This window comes from Orcinus orca, chromosome 5 (genome assembly GCF_937001465.1).
Source record: "Orcinus orca chromosome 5, mOrcOrc1.1, whole genome shotgun sequence".
In the NCBI taxonomy this organism is placed as follows: Eukaryota; Metazoa; Chordata; class Mammalia; order Artiodactyla; family Delphinidae; genus Orcinus; species Orcinus orca.
In genome coordinates, this window is record NC_064563.1 from 50,822,132 (window position 1) to 50,839,575 (window position 17,444).

General features: G+C 37.3%; 1 protein-coding gene across 1 annotated transcript in view; it reads right to left on the reverse strand.

Annotated features, from left to right (window-relative positions):
* Positions 1 to 444: 444 nt before the first annotated feature.
* WDR49 (WD repeat domain 49) overlaps positions 445 to 17,444 on the reverse strand; it is a 104,497-nt gene continuing 87,497 nt past the window's right edge. Inside the window, 7 exon segments of the mRNA XM_049710517.1 lie at positions 445 to 666; positions 669 to 731; positions 2,668 to 2,832; positions 4,476 to 4,574; positions 6,510 to 6,619; positions 13,149 to 13,160; positions 16,820 to 16,935. Coding sequence (XP_049566474.1) covers positions 536 to 666; positions 669 to 731; positions 2,668 to 2,832; positions 4,476 to 4,574; positions 6,510 to 6,619; positions 13,149 to 13,160; positions 16,820 to 16,935 — 696 coding nt within the window. The 3' untranslated portion in view covers positions 445 to 535.

The window sequence follows — 17,444 nt, forward strand, 5'->3', positions numbered from 1 at the left end:
ATTTTAATTAAGAAATATGTGCTAGTAAAACTGTTCATTTTATACCTTTGATAGTTTTCCTTAGTTATTTCATAAAGATTTTTTCTTGTATAAAATACAAAAAATACTACTATTTTACAGTATTATTAGAAAATTGAGCAGGTAATCAGTGACACAAAAATCCCAAACTAACTCAGGAGGACAATAATGTTAGATGAAAGGCCAGGACTCTATTTAAATTATGTTTACGGTCTCATTTCAAATAAGGCATATCTTAACTGTTTATTCTCAAACAATGCATGGTATATTACCGACAATACTGCATTCTTAAATTGGGGGATTGACTTGACGATATATTAACAGAGGATTTTCAATATTGAGAAAAATCTGTTTTTCCCCATGAATTATTTAAAAGAAGTCTGATCAATACATATGTTTTCTTTAAAATACTCAGATTGATCGTGTCTTCCTTTATCTAGAAAACAGACAAGACCTGATTCATAGTTATCTGTAACAAAAGGCAGTCAAAAATTATAAAGATACTGTTAGAATTTTTTCAACGTACCTCTGTATTCCAGATTTTCAACCACCCCTCAAGATCTCCTGTGGCGAGTTATCAATTTGACTTATCAGTAGACACAATAATGGAACCAACAACGTTATGAGCCAAAAATTCAGCCAGAAGTGCTTCTTAAATGTATCCCAGAATCTGACATACCCAGATCCTCCACAAGACACCAGGTTGGCACCCCCTAATATGTAAGAGAACCCCTAACTAGGAAACTACAAACACAAGAAACAACTTCCTCACTGGTTTGCCCTGTAGAAAGCATATGGATGTTGGAGAGGTGAGTAGCCCCAAAATCAACTTCCAGCACTCTGATTCTCTCAAATATAAACTGGAAAAAACCCTATGATACATTCACTGGTTTTTGTTGAATATTAAATGAGATAGGATATGTAAGATGTTCCATTAAATCTAGTTACCACTCCTTCGTTCATTGTTTTGATATTATTTGGGTTTTTAAATTTTGATAGAAGTAATCTGTTACTTCAAATAAACTTACAAAATACTAATTTCAACATTATAATAATATTTCAATTACGTAAAACACATCTTTCTTAATTACCCGTGGGACACATATACCAAAGAAGTAAAATTCCTCTTGCACAGAGCTGGATGCGTATATGTAATTATAGCAGCATAGTTATTGATTCCTCTATGTAGCTGTATGCTTTGAATTCTACTTATGAGCTTGTTTTTTAATCTTTCATCAAGAATTCATTGTAAGTCCTTATGGAACACTTTCTTGGTTCATAGGCCTAGAACTAACCTTTTCATTTTCCATTTTTATAGGCTTGTAGAAGCACTTTACCTAAATTATTCTTCTGTGGCAAAGTTCCTATTATTATTTGATAAATCTGTAGACTTCCAATTTGCTTCACAAATGTGCTGCCTATTAACAATCATATCTGTTTAAGGTAGAAATAATGGTATGTAGCCGCTTCAGTGGAAACAATTTGGGAATACTGATAACAGTAAGAAGAATTAGTGTTGAGAGCAATTTCAGGATAATAGTTCATTTTGTAAGTATAAGTGCGTCCTGGAAAATAGAGAGCTTTAGAATCTGTTTCAAGGTCTATTCTAAATATTTCGCAATGGTTCTAAAACTCTATAGGGGTATACCTTTATTGACTTTCAATGCAGAAAAATTATATAAGAAAATCATGCAGATTTTCCATCTGCAAATTGAATATGTGAGAGTGAATGTGGAAAACATGGTTCAGATTTCTTTTTTCAATCATATGACATATATATGTCTAGATTCCTATTGTTGAGGAAAAATATTTCTAAAATTTAAAACTTACTTTTTTAGATGAAAGGTCAAAACTACGCATTTTTCTCAGGAGCAGATTTTTACTCTGGGAGCACGTAGGCTGCATCAACACCACACTAACACAGCCATTGAAGACAAGGGGAAATTAAGCAAAGAGTTATTCAATCTATTATAATATCAAATAACTATGGTAAATCATACGTTAGCGTACATCTTAGAAGAAGCTCTAACTAGAACTCTGACTTATTCTGGAAAGGATTCATAGTTGGTAAAGACACCCAAAGCATTACCCACACCAAAAATATTAAGACAGAGCAGGCAGCTCTCTTGACCTGGGATCAGCAGTTAGTAGCAGCTGTTTCAAATGTTGCTATTGCCCCCAATCTCCAAGTTTGTCACTATTTTCTCATAGCCCACTTTGATAATAAGTGCCAGTGTGGTCATCTCAAGACTCAACCCTTCTACCCCATGCAGACCTAAGCTTTGGCTCGTATATTTGGAGCATATTTCTTGCTGTGCCCTCTACCCTACCAAATCTCTACGCCATGGCTACAACACCAATTCTGATCGTTGCCGAGTTTTTCTCACTCTGATCCTGACATACGCAGCACTGTATAAATTGCTTGTGGGGTCTGGTCTAGCTCCTGTTCCTGGACCCATCCTCCTGAATTCTAACCTCGTCTGCCATGGCCTGTGGCTTCCTGTGACCTGGTGCTGACTGTTCGCTAGACGCAGTCAAACTCTACAAGACCTAGATCGGATTAGATTGAACTTTCTTTATTGTTCCCTGCTCCAACACTTCACAATATATCAAAGCAGTCTACAGTCAAAATATAAATATATATTTTACCTGTGGCTGCAATGTTTTTTCTTGCTTCAAGGAAGCAAAGCCTCATAACAGCTTTATTGCACTCAGTGTCTGTCTCAAAGGAACAGGCTCCCAGAGTGGCCTGGTCAGCCATGGGGTGGGTGAAGCAGCTCCTCCCGGCACCAGGAAGCTTTTGAGGCTCTCTATCTGAGATGGAGAGAAGCCAGGTGTCTTAATGAAGAGACATATGCTTTTCAAACAAAACACTTATGAAAAACAATAGGCTCACCCCCATCACAGCCTCCAAAGACTCCAGCAAACCTCATAATGTTTCCAGTCAACATCTACGGAGCCTTGTGCTGTTCACTTCCTCAACCCCAACTACAAGGATTGCTTGATTCCATTTTTATTTCTCATACTCCGTACAAGCTTACTGTGTTTTCCCTTGATGTGAATTAATAGGGACTTCATTTTATAGTCCCTGCTAACACCTTAGAGATCCTGATATGTTCAAGACAAATGTGATTTTAATATCATGGCATTTTCAACTTATTAATCATTAATATTAAGCTTGCAAATAATTTAATGAACATGAGATACGACTGTGTAATGTATTTCAATGATCATTCTTAAGCAATATTATTTTAGTGAGTTACCCTGGAAAGGATATTCCTAATGGTGCTTCAATGATCTAATGATATCATCTCCAAGCCACACTAATAAAAACTGGGGATATCCATCCCAGAATCTATAAACAGTCTGCACACAGTTATGAAAAACCTATACAGAGGTGTCTTCAAAATTTCAAAGCAAGAAATCTATAGCAATGCCTCTTGTGTCTTTTATACATTTGACATTATCTGCTTTTCTTTCCTATCTGACTGTCTCTTTTTAATCATAGCCACAATTAGGTTCACTATCAGAACAAGACTGTGCTCTCCTGAGGACTAATGCAGACAAAGACGCAGAATTCCACCCTCTCCATGGAGAATTCAGATGAACCCTCATGATTAGCTCTTTGGACATAAAGCAGGTCAGAGTTTTGTGCCTGCAGCCAAGTAAACTCTAAATCTCTTAAGTTAGTCATCTTCCTCCTAAAAAATTACTCCCTTAGCTTTTCACACACACACACAAAAGCTGTATCTGATGACCAGTCCTTTCATAAGGTCTAACTCAGCCTCTGTGAGTTTATCCAGTTGAGACAACAGAACCTCACTGGGCCCTGAGGAATGACATATTCATTACCCAAATAAATTAGTCTAAGGAAAAACCTTTAGTATCTAAAGAAACTAAAATAAAATGTGAAAGGCAATTGTCAAGACATTTTGCTTAAGTATAAAATATTCATCTGCTATGCTAAACTCCCACCAGACACAAGTTACTCCCATCTCATGCTTCTCACAGGTTTCTAAAGCAAGAAATAATGTAAGATTTCCAGGTGGTATAATATTTAATACAAGCTCTAGATTGAGCCTGAGCTGCCTATCAAGTGAACACGAGTTCCCATCTTCCTACCAAGGAGCGCCCAAGGTTCAGCCAAAGGCAATTTGGCGAGGTTTATTGGCAAAAAATAAACTAGATAAAAATGAGAGGCCTGCTCCCTGCTGTCAGTAATTCAGAAACGCTGATATAGCATAAAGAGAAGGAACGGCAGCCACGGAGAATTTGCTAAGCCAAGTAAATCTCAAGGTTCTTTTTAGTCACGTTGACGAGACGACATCACTAATCCCTTGTGCTGATAGCCAATCATCTATAATTTAGGAGCAAGCTGCAGCAGGTCCATGAACAAACAACCAGGCTTACTGTGGCTGAACTCAGCCACATTATTTTAGTTGCAAACTTAGGCTCACCCGATTTGGATTTTAGCAGCCGCTGATAATCAGGGTGAAGGATATAGTGAGCATTTTCTGTGCTACTGTTCCACAGGACAGTTTCTCCATCATAGCTCCCTATATGAGCCAAGACACAGAACAGAACTTGCCTGAAAGTTAGATAGAAAATATGAGCAACAGCAATTAGAAGAAATCATTATCGAAATAACTTACACGGAATCTGGCGCTTTGTAAGTTCTCACTGTGTATTTGGAGACATGAACGAATAGTAATTACTAGTGTTTTTATTAAACTTTAGAACTTAGAAACTTCATGAAATATCTGTTCAGTAAGTGTGACAGAAATTATTGTTATATCTTTTTCATTTTATAGTAATAAAGCATTCAGAATAAAAGCTTTGTAACTAAACAGCTTGAGTCTGAGTCCCGGTTCTACCACCTACTAGATGTGTAACCTTGGGCAAGTTATTTAACTTTACCTGATGCCACAAGTTCCTCACCTATAAACCTTGGTTAATAATTTTATTTTTTTCATAGGGCTGCTGTGAAGAATGAAAAGCACTTAGTGCCTAGCATATTACAAATACTGAAAAGGTGTTAATAATTTTTGTCATATTTGTTTATTATTGAGGGCAAACAAATTAAGTCCTTCTTGGTTTCTGTTTCCTACAGTCTTCGTGTGTGTATGTGTGTGTGTGTGTGTGTGTGTGCATGTGCGTGTGTGTGTGTGTGCGTGTGTGTTCTTTTTTTTTAATTGAAGTATAGTTGATGTGTGTGTGTTCTTTCAGTTCCTTCTCTTTTATGTCCTTTATTGAATGCTGCTTTCTCCAATATTAAAAGTTTCCCTACACAAAGTCCTTCCCTACTGCTCATTACAGAAAACATAGAAAAGCCCAAATAGCAAGGCTAAGTCTGACCAAGCCTGTCTCGGGAGGAGCAGTGCAAGCCCAGACCACTGCTCTCAGCAGCCCAGTGAGGAAAGCTCCCTAGTGAGCAGAACGCCAACATCAAGTGGAGAGCAGAAGACAAGAGCTGAGTGGGCTGTACTGATGGTGTCTTTCTTGGGATTTGGAGAGAGAAGAGAGTAATACATGCTGAACTCTGTAAACTGCCCGAGGATGATGGGTTTCCACGGATTACCTGTCCATGGGAGTAGACTTCCAGCAGCTACATAGCAAATTCAACTGCAGAGTTGGCCCCCCAGAAGATAATCAGGCAAGTTCTGAAAACAATGAAACTGTAAATGTAGATAGAGCAGGAAACCTTGTATTGTAACACTTCATAGATATCCAAGCTCTTTTCCTGTAATTTTTCATTCCTCTTAATTGATGACATTTCTGGTTCTATAAAAAAAAAATTAGTCTGTCAAAATACAGACTTGATAATTTCATGGTGCAATCTGTCTCTATAAATTTATTTCTTTAGCTGGAAATGATTCAGCAATTTCTATCCTCTTTAATATATCATGTCAAAGTATGCCTGTAGATCCTTTCAAGAGCTTGGATTTATAGATGTTTCATGAGACCAGCCTTTAACCAATGTTATTTAGACTAAATTGTGCCACAGGGTTAATGTGTTCCCATTATAAAATATCTGAGTACCACGGAAGTGTGATTTGTACCCAACAGCCCTAATGCTGCTCCTCAAAAAAGGACAATGAAAATAAAACTTGTATTTACTGATGAGCTTATTGTGAGCACTGGGTTAAATCCTTACACAGATTATCTTGTGCAATCTTCACTATAAACCAAGATACTGATATATTATTATTAATCAGAAAAAATTATAATTTAGAGTTTAAATAACTTTCTCCATATGAGGTAGTGGCAAGTGGTGGAACCATTATCTGAAGCCAGGTAGCCAAGCTCAGGAGCTGACGGTCATAACCATTATCACCCAGCCCTAGAAATAAAGACCAAGAGTATCTCTAAGGGCAAGGACTGCTTCTTTAAGAAATCTTTTCATTTTGCAGGTGAGAAAAGGCTTTTTCAAAGTGAGTGAGGCAAAAGAATACAATTTTCACAACTGATGGTCAAGTGAAGGTTCAAGGAACCTGTAACAAGAATTTGTGGAGGTAAAAATGCAGTGCGTACGATATCATTACGGTGTTGTACTCCTCCCTTCCATTCTTCAGGCTGGATGAAAAACTGATTGAAGTTTTTACTTAGAGTAAAACAGAGTAATAGCCCTAGTAAAAAAGGATATAGCACTTAGCTGTGGATATAAAAGTGATATAGATATTGAGTAGCCATCATGCACTTGGATGGTGTGATTTGAGAGGTCTAAAAGATACTGCTGCCCAAAATTTTATCCCTACTTGTCATCCATAAGGCTGAATCCCCACACTGAACTTGCTTTTGGATTCTCTCCTGAATTCTCTGGCAAATTATAAATATTTAATATCAGAAGGTTAATCTTCCTTTCATAATCATTAAACCAACCATGCATGCATCTATCAGATTAATTATCCACAACCAAGACCCTAAAACAAAATTTCTCCAACATGGAACCACCAAAAGGGTTTTGACAGTAACAATAAAAAAGGGTAGAGTCTGTGGGTCCTTTTTCATACAGCATCTTGAGGAACTATATTTGTGGAACACTTGAAAATGCCACTTCAAAGAAATGGGATGGAGGACAGATATGTTTTCAACAGAAACAGTAGTTTTGAAAAGGTCAGTATTCTGGGGCACTTCTGGTGAATTTGAGGACAGACCAGAAAAGACAGAGAATGAAATGTCTTGTGCCTGGTAGGGAAGGGAGGAGCCTAAAGTTAAATTGGGGGGGCATCAAAATATGGGGCCACCGTGTTTCCTCTTGATTACAACTCTGGCTCCCAGCCTCTGGTAAGCCTCTCCCTCCTTCTAGAGCCACACACATTTCAAAGGAGCATTTGTAACCCCAGGCTTGATGTCTCCACCCACGTTCTCTCTACACCTTTCTGAAATCTTGCTTTCTATTCCGCCCATGCTAAAGGTCTCCCAACTGCCCTGCCAGTGTAACTAACTGCTCACCCTCTGATGGATGTGAGTTTGTTCCTGGAAACTCTTCTGTTTCCAAACACCCTGCTTCTCTTCCTGCCTCCCCAACCTTTCATTCCTTGTACTCTACTTCACCTCCCTTTTCTCTACTTCTCTTGTTAATATGGACATTACTCACTGTCATTCCTCCACTCCCCTCTCACTGCTCAAAAGGGCTTGTTCAGAGATTTTGTACACCATCGTAATTTCCAATCTCACTTCTGTACAAATGGCTCTTAAATTTATCTACATTTAGAACTTTTTCCAGTGTTGAGTCACTCCCACTTGACACCTGACAGTTCCATTATAGTTTCCATCATCAACACATCAAAAATCCAAATGTTTCATCTTCGCTCCACAGGAGGACTCCCTAAATTCCCAAAATTGGTTAATAGACCAGAATTCCACCTTCCTGCATGCCTTTCTCTTCTCTAGTCAAATAAAATACTCAGATTCTTCTTCTGTGATATGTTACATATTCATTCCTTCCTTTTTATTTTAAATAACCAATGACAGCTTCCTAGCTCAGCACTCACTAGCTCATGGTGGAAAATTTTTAATAGCCTCTTAACCCATTTCACTGTTTCTAGGCTACACATCTCTGGTACATTCTTCATCCTGCAACCAGATTAATCATTCCATTCAGGAGCTCTTAATATACATTCATTCTACAAGCATTTCTTTTCTCCTTGGAAGTCCCTGTTCATGGTGCTGCAGGGGACAGAGCCATGAATATAAAGTGATTAAAATGCAAAGTGAAATGTGCTAAGTGCCAAGGAAGTACTGACCAACTGCCATGGAAATCCAGGTGTAGAAATCACAGAAGGCTGACTGAAGGGGTTATTTTTGAGCTGGACCATAACGGATGGGTAAGATTTGGAAGAGGAAGTCACTCTAGGCAGAGTGGGGAAACAGAATGATCAAAAGGTAAGGCTAAGGCCCTGTTAAAAACCATTTCTTAGTTTTTTCCATCTCCTACATGACAAAATTCAAATGTCTGGGGGCCTGTTATTCAAGATCTAATAATATTTGGATCCAATCAACTTTTTTAGAGTTTTTCCCTTTATCCTTCTATCCTTGGTTTTCAAAGTAAAATGTGAATGTCCAGCTATTTGAGAGGGCTACTAGAAGCCACAGGGTAAATATGGCATGCCTTCCTAAGTGTTCATTTTACTCAAAGGGTTTTAGGGAAAATATTTTTATATTAAAAATAAAGATACATCCCACTACTGGGCATATACCCTGAGAAAACCAAAATTCAAAAAGAGTCATGTACCAAAATGTTCATTGCAGCTCTATTTACAATAGCCCGGAGATGGAAACAACCTAAGTGCCCATCATCAGATGAATGGATAAAGAAGATGTGGCACATATATACAATGGAATATTACTCAGCCATAAAAAGAAACGAAATTGAGCTATTTGTAATGAGGTGGATAGACCTAGAGTCTGTCATACAGAGTGAAGTAAGTCAGAAAGAGAGAGACAAATACCGTATGCTAACACATATATATGGAATTTAAGGGAAAAAAATGTCATGAAGAACCTAGGGGTAAGACAGGAATAAAGACACAGACCTACTGGAGAACGGACTTGAGGATATGGGGAGGGGGAAGGGTGAGCTGTGACAGGGCGAGAGAGAGTCATGGACATATATACACTAACAAACGTAAGGTAGATAGCTAGTGGGAAGCAGCCGCATGGCACAGGGATATCGGCTCGGTGCTTTGTGACCGCCTGGAGGGGTGGGATAGGGAGGGTGGGAGGGAGGGAGACACAAGAGGGAAGAGATATGGGAACATATATATATGTATAACTGATTCAGTTTGTTATAAAGCAGAAACTAACACACCGTTGTAAAGCAATTACACTCCAATAAAGATGTTAAAAAAATTAAAAAGATAAAAAAAAATAAAGATACATGAATTCATGAAATAGAATGTAAAATTCACCTGGATTTTATAGATAGAATGCAAGTTTTCAAATAACTTTCTTGCTTGTAGGAGCTGTTTTGAGCTGTTAGGAGTATTCAGAGGCTGTTTCTGAAGCACATCTCAGGTTCAAGCCAAGCAATACTCTTACTGCTCTCTAAGTATGCTTTGCATTTCTAGCTGCCTTTTTTTTTTTTTTTTTTTTTAATTTCTGGCTGCGTCAGGTCTTAGTTGTGGCACGCAGGATCTTCATTGAGGCATGGGGATCTTTCGCTGTGGCGCGCCGGCTCTTCGCTGTGGTGCGCGGACTTCTCTCTAGCTGTGGTGTGTGGGTTTTCTCTAGTTGTGGTGCACAGGCTCCAGGGCACATGGGCTCTGTAGTTTGTGGCACGGCGGGCTCTCTAGTTGAGGTGCGTGAGCTCAGTAGTTGTGGCGTGCACGCTTGGTTGACCCGCAGCATGTGGGATCTTAGTTCCCTGATCAGGGATAACCCGCGTCCCCTGCATTGTAAGACGGATGCTTTACCACTGGACCACCAGGGAAGTCCCCTAGCTGCTTTGTTTTTATTCATGATGGGTTCTTCGATTCCTCCATAGATTTCCTTTCACACACAGACCCACATCTACCTGTCTACACACCCATTTGTTAAGTCTATCTTGTTCTGTAGTCTTTCTTAATAACTAGTGCTGAAAGAAATATTTCCCTCTTCTGACCTCTTACATCATTTGCAGTTTACTTACAACATTTAATTAATATTATATAGTCTCTGCTCCTCTGCTAGATTGTAAGCTCTCAGAAACCAGGGATCGTGTCTTATTCTACAACCCTCAGTGGCAATCATAGTGACCTACACATATTAAGTATTCAATAAATATTTTTCAAATGAAGGAAGGAAAAATTCTCTGCTCAGATGTTACCTCATTGGGTAAGCCTTCCCTGACCACCCAAGCTAAAGACTCTTCCTTGAGTTTCTCATTCTTCATCTATATCATTTTTCTTTATTACATTATCATTATGTGATATTGGGGTCTTTACCTATTTGTCTGTTTCTTTTCTGTCTCTCCTACCATAAATAGGCTCTAGGAGAGCAAAGACTTTGTTTCTTCCCCTCAGCATCAGTAGTGCCTAGAATAGTACCTAGAAAATAATAGGCATATCATAAAAACTTGCTGAATCAATATATGAATTATTTTATTTTTAAATCAATAATTTAATGTTACCTTAGTATTAATATAAGGCTTAGCAAGAAAAGATAATATAAATAAGGTAATTTGCAGTTCTGAAATTGTCATTAATCTCATAATAGCTTTATATGCATATATTTTTAATTTTCTCTCTACCTATTGGTAAGTTTGGTTGAAGAGGTTACCTTTTGGGAATGGAGAATGTGAGGGTGGGAGTGAGAGAGAAGTGATCAGTCCATATCTCTTCTATTATCTCTCAGACAAAATACAATGTCAGATGTCTTCTTTGCCAAGCTATCCATATTAACTAGGTATATTTAGGGAGTACCACCCAAAGGTACAAAATCCCTTTCATAAGATAGTATAAAGAGCCCTTCTGATATTTGACCTTGTGTGTCAAAATGGTGAGAAACTAATTAGCTGCCACCTTTCCCTTGAAACCTAACCTGAAACTTTCATTTGAAATGAGTTATCCTTAAAATACCTTCAGAATCCACATTGTATTTCTTACTTTGTACATTTCCATGATAACTATTTTTTTTAAGTTTGTACTTTTGCCAAAAGTAAAATTGAAGTGCAGAATGAGCCCATTTTTAGGCCATTTTAGGAGTCTGAGAGATTTGTTCTTTCAGACATTGAAGGAGTTTACTAGCTCCATTCCACACCTCACATTTGAAATCCTGGGAGTACTGCTACCGAGTCTTTGTGTCTTCTTGTGATGCCAACCTTATCTCTAATTCAGAATTTAGATATGATGACCAACTCTGTGAAAGCAAAATTAGTTTACCTGTCCAGGGCAAAATTTTTTTGAATGTTTTAAAAAACAATCTCTTTTAGGATGAATGAGATAGGAAAATAACTTTTATCAAAACTTATCATGTAGAAATTGTCATGGTGAGAACAAAAGAACACAGTCAACTATTTGTTCCCTCGGAGATTAATTGTTCATATTTTGTTAGTCCAATGATCATAAGAACGTATCTGTGTTCAATCCATTGCTTTTTAGGCCAAAAGGATTATCTCAAAGATAGAGAATGAGGTCAAAATAAATCAGTTCATTTTTATTCTTTTTCCTAAAATTTGCGGAGTCCAATTTTGGATACTGAAACTGTCACAAAATTAGTTTTGAGGGTTACTTGTGAATTTCAAACATACTCGCCCCCTCCTAGCCTCCAACAATATTATTCAGAATAAGTCACAACTTTGGAAATTTTCATTCTGATTTTTATCCTAATAATAGAAACTGACTGAGTCATATATAAGATTATGTATAGTTCCCTAGCAAGGCAATTATTAAGAATTTAATATCTTGTGATACATAAGTTTTATTGTTGAGGAACTTCAAATCCCTAATCTCATTTCCCTTAAAAATACTTTTAGAAATAAAATTATATCAAACAGCTATTTACTGACCATTTACTTTTTAAAGGACGCTACTATCAATCATATTTTCAGAATTATTTGTAATTATATGAAAGATTCTCTTTTTATTTGTATAAGTCTAGATATTTTAGAGATAAAACCTTCATAAAGAGAGGTTTCTCCTTTAACTAAAAGAAGAGAAATAAAGTGGGGAAAACAAAGAGCTTGAGTTTATTTCTACAGAGAGTTGCAAATACAGAATCATGGAATTTGAGGGCATAAAATTAAGATAAAAATAAGATCAAATCTTAAACAATTATGATTATTTATTTGATTTCACCAGAACTATACATATTAGATGACTACTTTTAACAAATGCAAAGGTAATTGATCATCTATTCACTTAGTTTTACCAACATAAATACGGCTAGGTATTTAACCAGGTATTTTTTTAACTGACCCTATGTCAATTCACAACTTTGTCTCTAAGGATATTTTGCTTACGGTGATAAGAAACATATTTCTAGAAGTTCTGAATTTGGGGCTTCTTTTTTCTGATGGAAATATTCTCTAGATATGAAAGGTCATATTTCTAAATAACCAGCATGGGCTCTCTGATTCAGGCTTTGCTTAGGCCCATTTCACAGCGACATTTTCCATATCTTGCCTTGTATGCTTCAACTCCCCAACTAGAATGTGATGCCCTTGAAGGAAGGAATCCTGCTTCTTCACTTTCAGTCCATCATTGTTCCTAACTCCATGTTTTCCATCTAGGTGCAGTTTAAAGATATTTGTGGAAAGGAAAGGGGAAAAATCATGGTAAGCTAAAATTCTAAGGTATTGTTAAGTTGATAAATGTGTGGGTTTTTATGTGTTTCTTCAAGTGCACAAAACTGATTCATTAGCTTTGACATGACCAACCTACTCATTCATATTATTTATTTAAAAGAATATAATTGATCTCCCAAGATTTAATGACTCCATCTGTAACTCAGGAATGGTGGAAAGAGCATGGACCTTGGCCTAGAATTCTAACTCGGCTGCCTGCTAGCCTTGGCCAGGCTACCCAACCTCTTCAAGCCTTGCCTCCCGCTTTGTGAAAGAGAATTGGTAATACTTAGCTTTCTGGCTTACTGTAATGAGAGAATAGATTTGAATAGCTAGTCTGCTTTCCTCTAATTCAGAGTGTAATTACTGGGTAATCAATCTCTCTAATCCTCAGATTCCCTGTCTATTCAATAAACATTAATTAAGCCATTCAACAAATATCATTGAGCATCTAATGAGCCCCAGAAACTATATATATATAGCATATGTATATATATATGCTTATTAAATGCTCAGTATATATATTCTTAGGTTAAATAAAGTACAGGAAACTAAATAACACAAAGACAAAAGGGGGCATATTTCCACCCTGGGCGTAAAGAGAAAGGTTCTGATGGAGAAGATATATGAATGAGACTTGAAATAGGAATAAACATTAGCCACATGAAGAATATTGGAGAGAGTTCTAGGTAAGGGGAGAGAATAAAAGCATGGGGTTGAGAAACAGTACAGTTTGTATGGAAAGAGTCTGACAGCAGGTTGTTATTTAAGTTTGGAATGTACACAAGAATGGGTGAGTATGAAGCTCAGAAAAGTCCAGGCCAGAGGGCGTTTCGTGGGTTTTCTTGTAGACACTTTAAAAAGCTTTAAACAGGGAAGTGACATAGATTGCATTGTAGAAAGAAATCACTGTAGAATTCATTAAAATGAGCAAGTCTACTTAAGAGGTAAAAGGGAAGCATTACTAGAGGAAAGGACAAATAAGAAGGCTGTGACATTCATGTATGTAGAAATGATGCTCTGAATTATACAGTTTAGTAGTAATAGGAACAGATTTGAAAAAAATATTTAGAATATAAAATAGATAAGGCTTAGAGACTACTTGGTTGTGAAGTTGAGTGAGAAGGGAAAACCAAGGTGGATGAACAGGGTGTCTAGCAATTAACTGAAGTTCCGAATCTAAGAGAAGAAGCAGATTTGGGGAAAGGGAATGAATAATACATTCACTTTAGAATATGTAGAATTGGGGATTGCAGTCAGACGCATCCAGGAAGCAAACGGATAAGTGAGCTTGGAGAGAGAAGAGCTGAAGATAGAGATTTGAGATATCTATAAAATATTGCCTACCTTCCGAGAGGAAGCTAAGGATTAAGTTAGATAGTGTACGTAAAGTGGGTAATGCTACAAAGCACTATGAATAAAATAAATTGGATGGCATATTTATGCACCTAACTCAATAAATGTAATTTCTATTCCATCTTGGGCAGAATTATCAGATCAATTTCTTTATTTAAATAGAGCCTAAAGTTAAAGTTACAGTATAACTTAACAGCCTCCTCTGGGTTTTAAAGAAAGCTTAATAAGCTGACGGTCAATCTTCCACTTATTTCTTCTCAAATCACTAAACTATTACGGAGTTGGCTTAATGGACCATCCTCCCCAAGCCAGAACCAAAAAACCGACCTGTTCTCTTGCCTCTTTTGCTAAATGCCTCTTGGTTAAAAAAAGACCCTGCGAAGATCCTGCAAAATCCATCCTAATGTAAGACCTTCTACTTAGGAAATATAATTTTTAAATTCATCAACATGAAAGTAAAACAGTATAATTGAGAATGCATTCATTCAACTTTCAATTCCAACCACAGGGATCCAAGTCCTGACAACCTTGTGGAAGATGGAAAAGATGGAGGAAAATGAGAGGAGTGGTAAGTTTTCCTCCACTCATTTCAATCCTCCCAAAAATTCCTCCCCAAGATTATAGAAAGTGACCACCCACCATGTTGGGGAAGCTAGTAAAGTAGTCTTGTTCAGGCTTCAGAGGTGGCACTAGGTCTCTCTCTGACCAGACAATGACGCTAAAGCTGGCTGCATGCCAAACTGCTGAGCTACACCCAGGCCAGCAGGGGTGGCACCAGCATACATTGTAAACCATTAGATAAAACAGGGGGTAAGTCATGGGACTTCTTGCACCTTGAGGGTCTGGCCAGCCCCCGGGGCTCAAGGACATTCTCAGACTTAAGAGTTAAGACCAAGGCATTTATGACAACAACCAGAGCTGCAAACTTCCACGTAGGTTGATCGTTATCAGCCTGTGGCCTGGTGCTAAAAGCTGGGCTCCTTTGAGTGGCAAACTGAAGTCTCAGCAATGGAGTGGACACACCGCCTGGGACCTTCCCAAACGGGACTCCAGATTGCTGTTCAAGGGACTTCCCAGCGCTGCTTGGATCTGGATGTAGCTGCTTCCCCAATTCGGTGATGTGTAAACCTGTCTTTACCATTCTTTCTTAGTTAGTTATACTATTCTTTTCTTAATTAGTATACTGTAATCTCTGTTAATTCAATAAACTCTCTCTAAATTCTTGTTTGAGTGTAGAGCGGTTATTTTGCCAGCGAATCCTACTAACCTTGAAACCGAAAGTAAGGCTTTCAGCAAAACACACCAATACAGATCAAATCATTGGGTGTTCTTTTAAACCACTTTTGAATGACTCTGTATATCTAATCTTTAAAAATGTCCCCCTGTAACCAATTAAAAAAACTCACATTTGATGCTATTTCTAGCCATGAATGTATAAAAAATTAACTAAGAAAATGGTGTGTCTCCATAGTTTTGACTAACATTGATTAAGTTTTAAAGTTCTTTTCTGTTACGTTCAAAATTTAAAGTGGCTCAGCTGTATATTACACATCTCCCCTGCCATGATATTAGAGAACTTCACTTATTCATTGCCATAGGCTAATTATAGAGATCATTAGGCCGTAGTCTGCTGGAGTGGTTGAGTCATTGACGGATCATGATTGCTCCCAGGGATGTGAAGAAGCTGTGTCTTTCAAAGGTGGGGATGATTAAATTAGTTCTTAATAGCACATAGAATATACATCCTATTAAGTACTATAATGAATGAACTATACTTTCTTTACTTATAGTCAAACCACCCCTGAAAACTAAGCTGTGTGTGTGGGTCACTATATTTTCTAGTCTGTGTTTACATTTACATTAGGCAAAAGCCTTCCCTATGACTGATAAAAATCCCCAAATAAATACTGCTGGTTTTCTAGGTATAAAATCTGATTTAGTCCTACTTCAAACCATTAAGATCATATTTCTATAGTGAATAATCTTGTGCAAATTACCTATTAGAGCAATATTTTGTGAACTGTTGAATTTATGGACAGTATATTTTCAAAACACATCACACTTTAATTTTCCTAGTGCTTATACAATGCCATAGAAAAGGCCATTTATGATCCCTTAGTTCTCTCAGGAAAAGAGGAAAGAAAAGTAATTTTCCTTATAATGAATGGAAAAATTGCTCCTTGAGAACAGTAAGTGGGCTGTGAAAGGCCCTTCTCTGCACTGATATGAAGGAGGTGCTAACATAGATTTCAGCAGGCTGTTCCCCTCTTGTGCTGTCATTTAAACTAAGTAACAAGAGAAGAAGGAATGAGTTCCTTTTACAGTTGAAGGAATGCAATTTATACATTAAGAATTTATTGACTATAAAATTTGGGAAACTTTTGGATTTAATCCCCAGGAAGTGGTATTATGTTTCTATCTGGAATGGTTAAAGAAGAAGATTCCCAAAGCCAGGAGAAAGCAATGAAACACTTCTCAAAGCCACTCAAACTACGTGATCATAGAATATTTTATTCACAAGCATTCAGTCAATTCCAAATAGAATTTCACTCACCTAGGTCACCAGCGAGTTAAAGACGCAGAATCAGTCAGGATTTCTATGTTCTTTTTTCCTTTAGATTTTGATTTAAATAAAACTTTCTCCTTTTACCTTCCTACAGTTTTGCATGAAGCACATCATACCTGTCCCAGCCTGTAACCAGGATTTTCTTCTTAAGAACCAGGATGTGTGAAATATCCACAGCTCCCTCTTGCCCAACATTTAGTGTGTGGTGACGATAGCCATTGAGGTCCCAGACCTTCAACAGAAATAGTAAAATCAGCTTTGAGACAAGAAAAGAAAACGTCTTCTTCAATGAGTACATTAACAGAGTGTAATAGGATTATTTTACACGGTTTTGTTTACATCCTGGACTAGGGGTGATTCACTTGAGATACAAAATAATTAAAGAAAATCCTCTCACCATTTGAATTTAGCTATTATATTTATTACTCATTTTGTAACCTTATCAGTCTATTCTAATATTGTTGATTCAAAGGCTATAAATAAGTGTATATTTTTTAGGGGGAGACAATACAAAATCATGAAAAGCCACATTTTGGAGTCTGTCAAAATCCTGGTTCTTTCTCAAAGTGTCTTTCTAAATTTTAGTTTCCTCATTTATGACACAGGACCTTTACTCTTCAGGCATGCTTGGAATTTTAAACATCTAATACAGAGCCTGAAATACAGTCATCACGTCCTAGGTTTCCTATCTTCTGCCAATAAAACCTCCTGTTGACAGTGCGTGCCAGACCCGAGCCCACA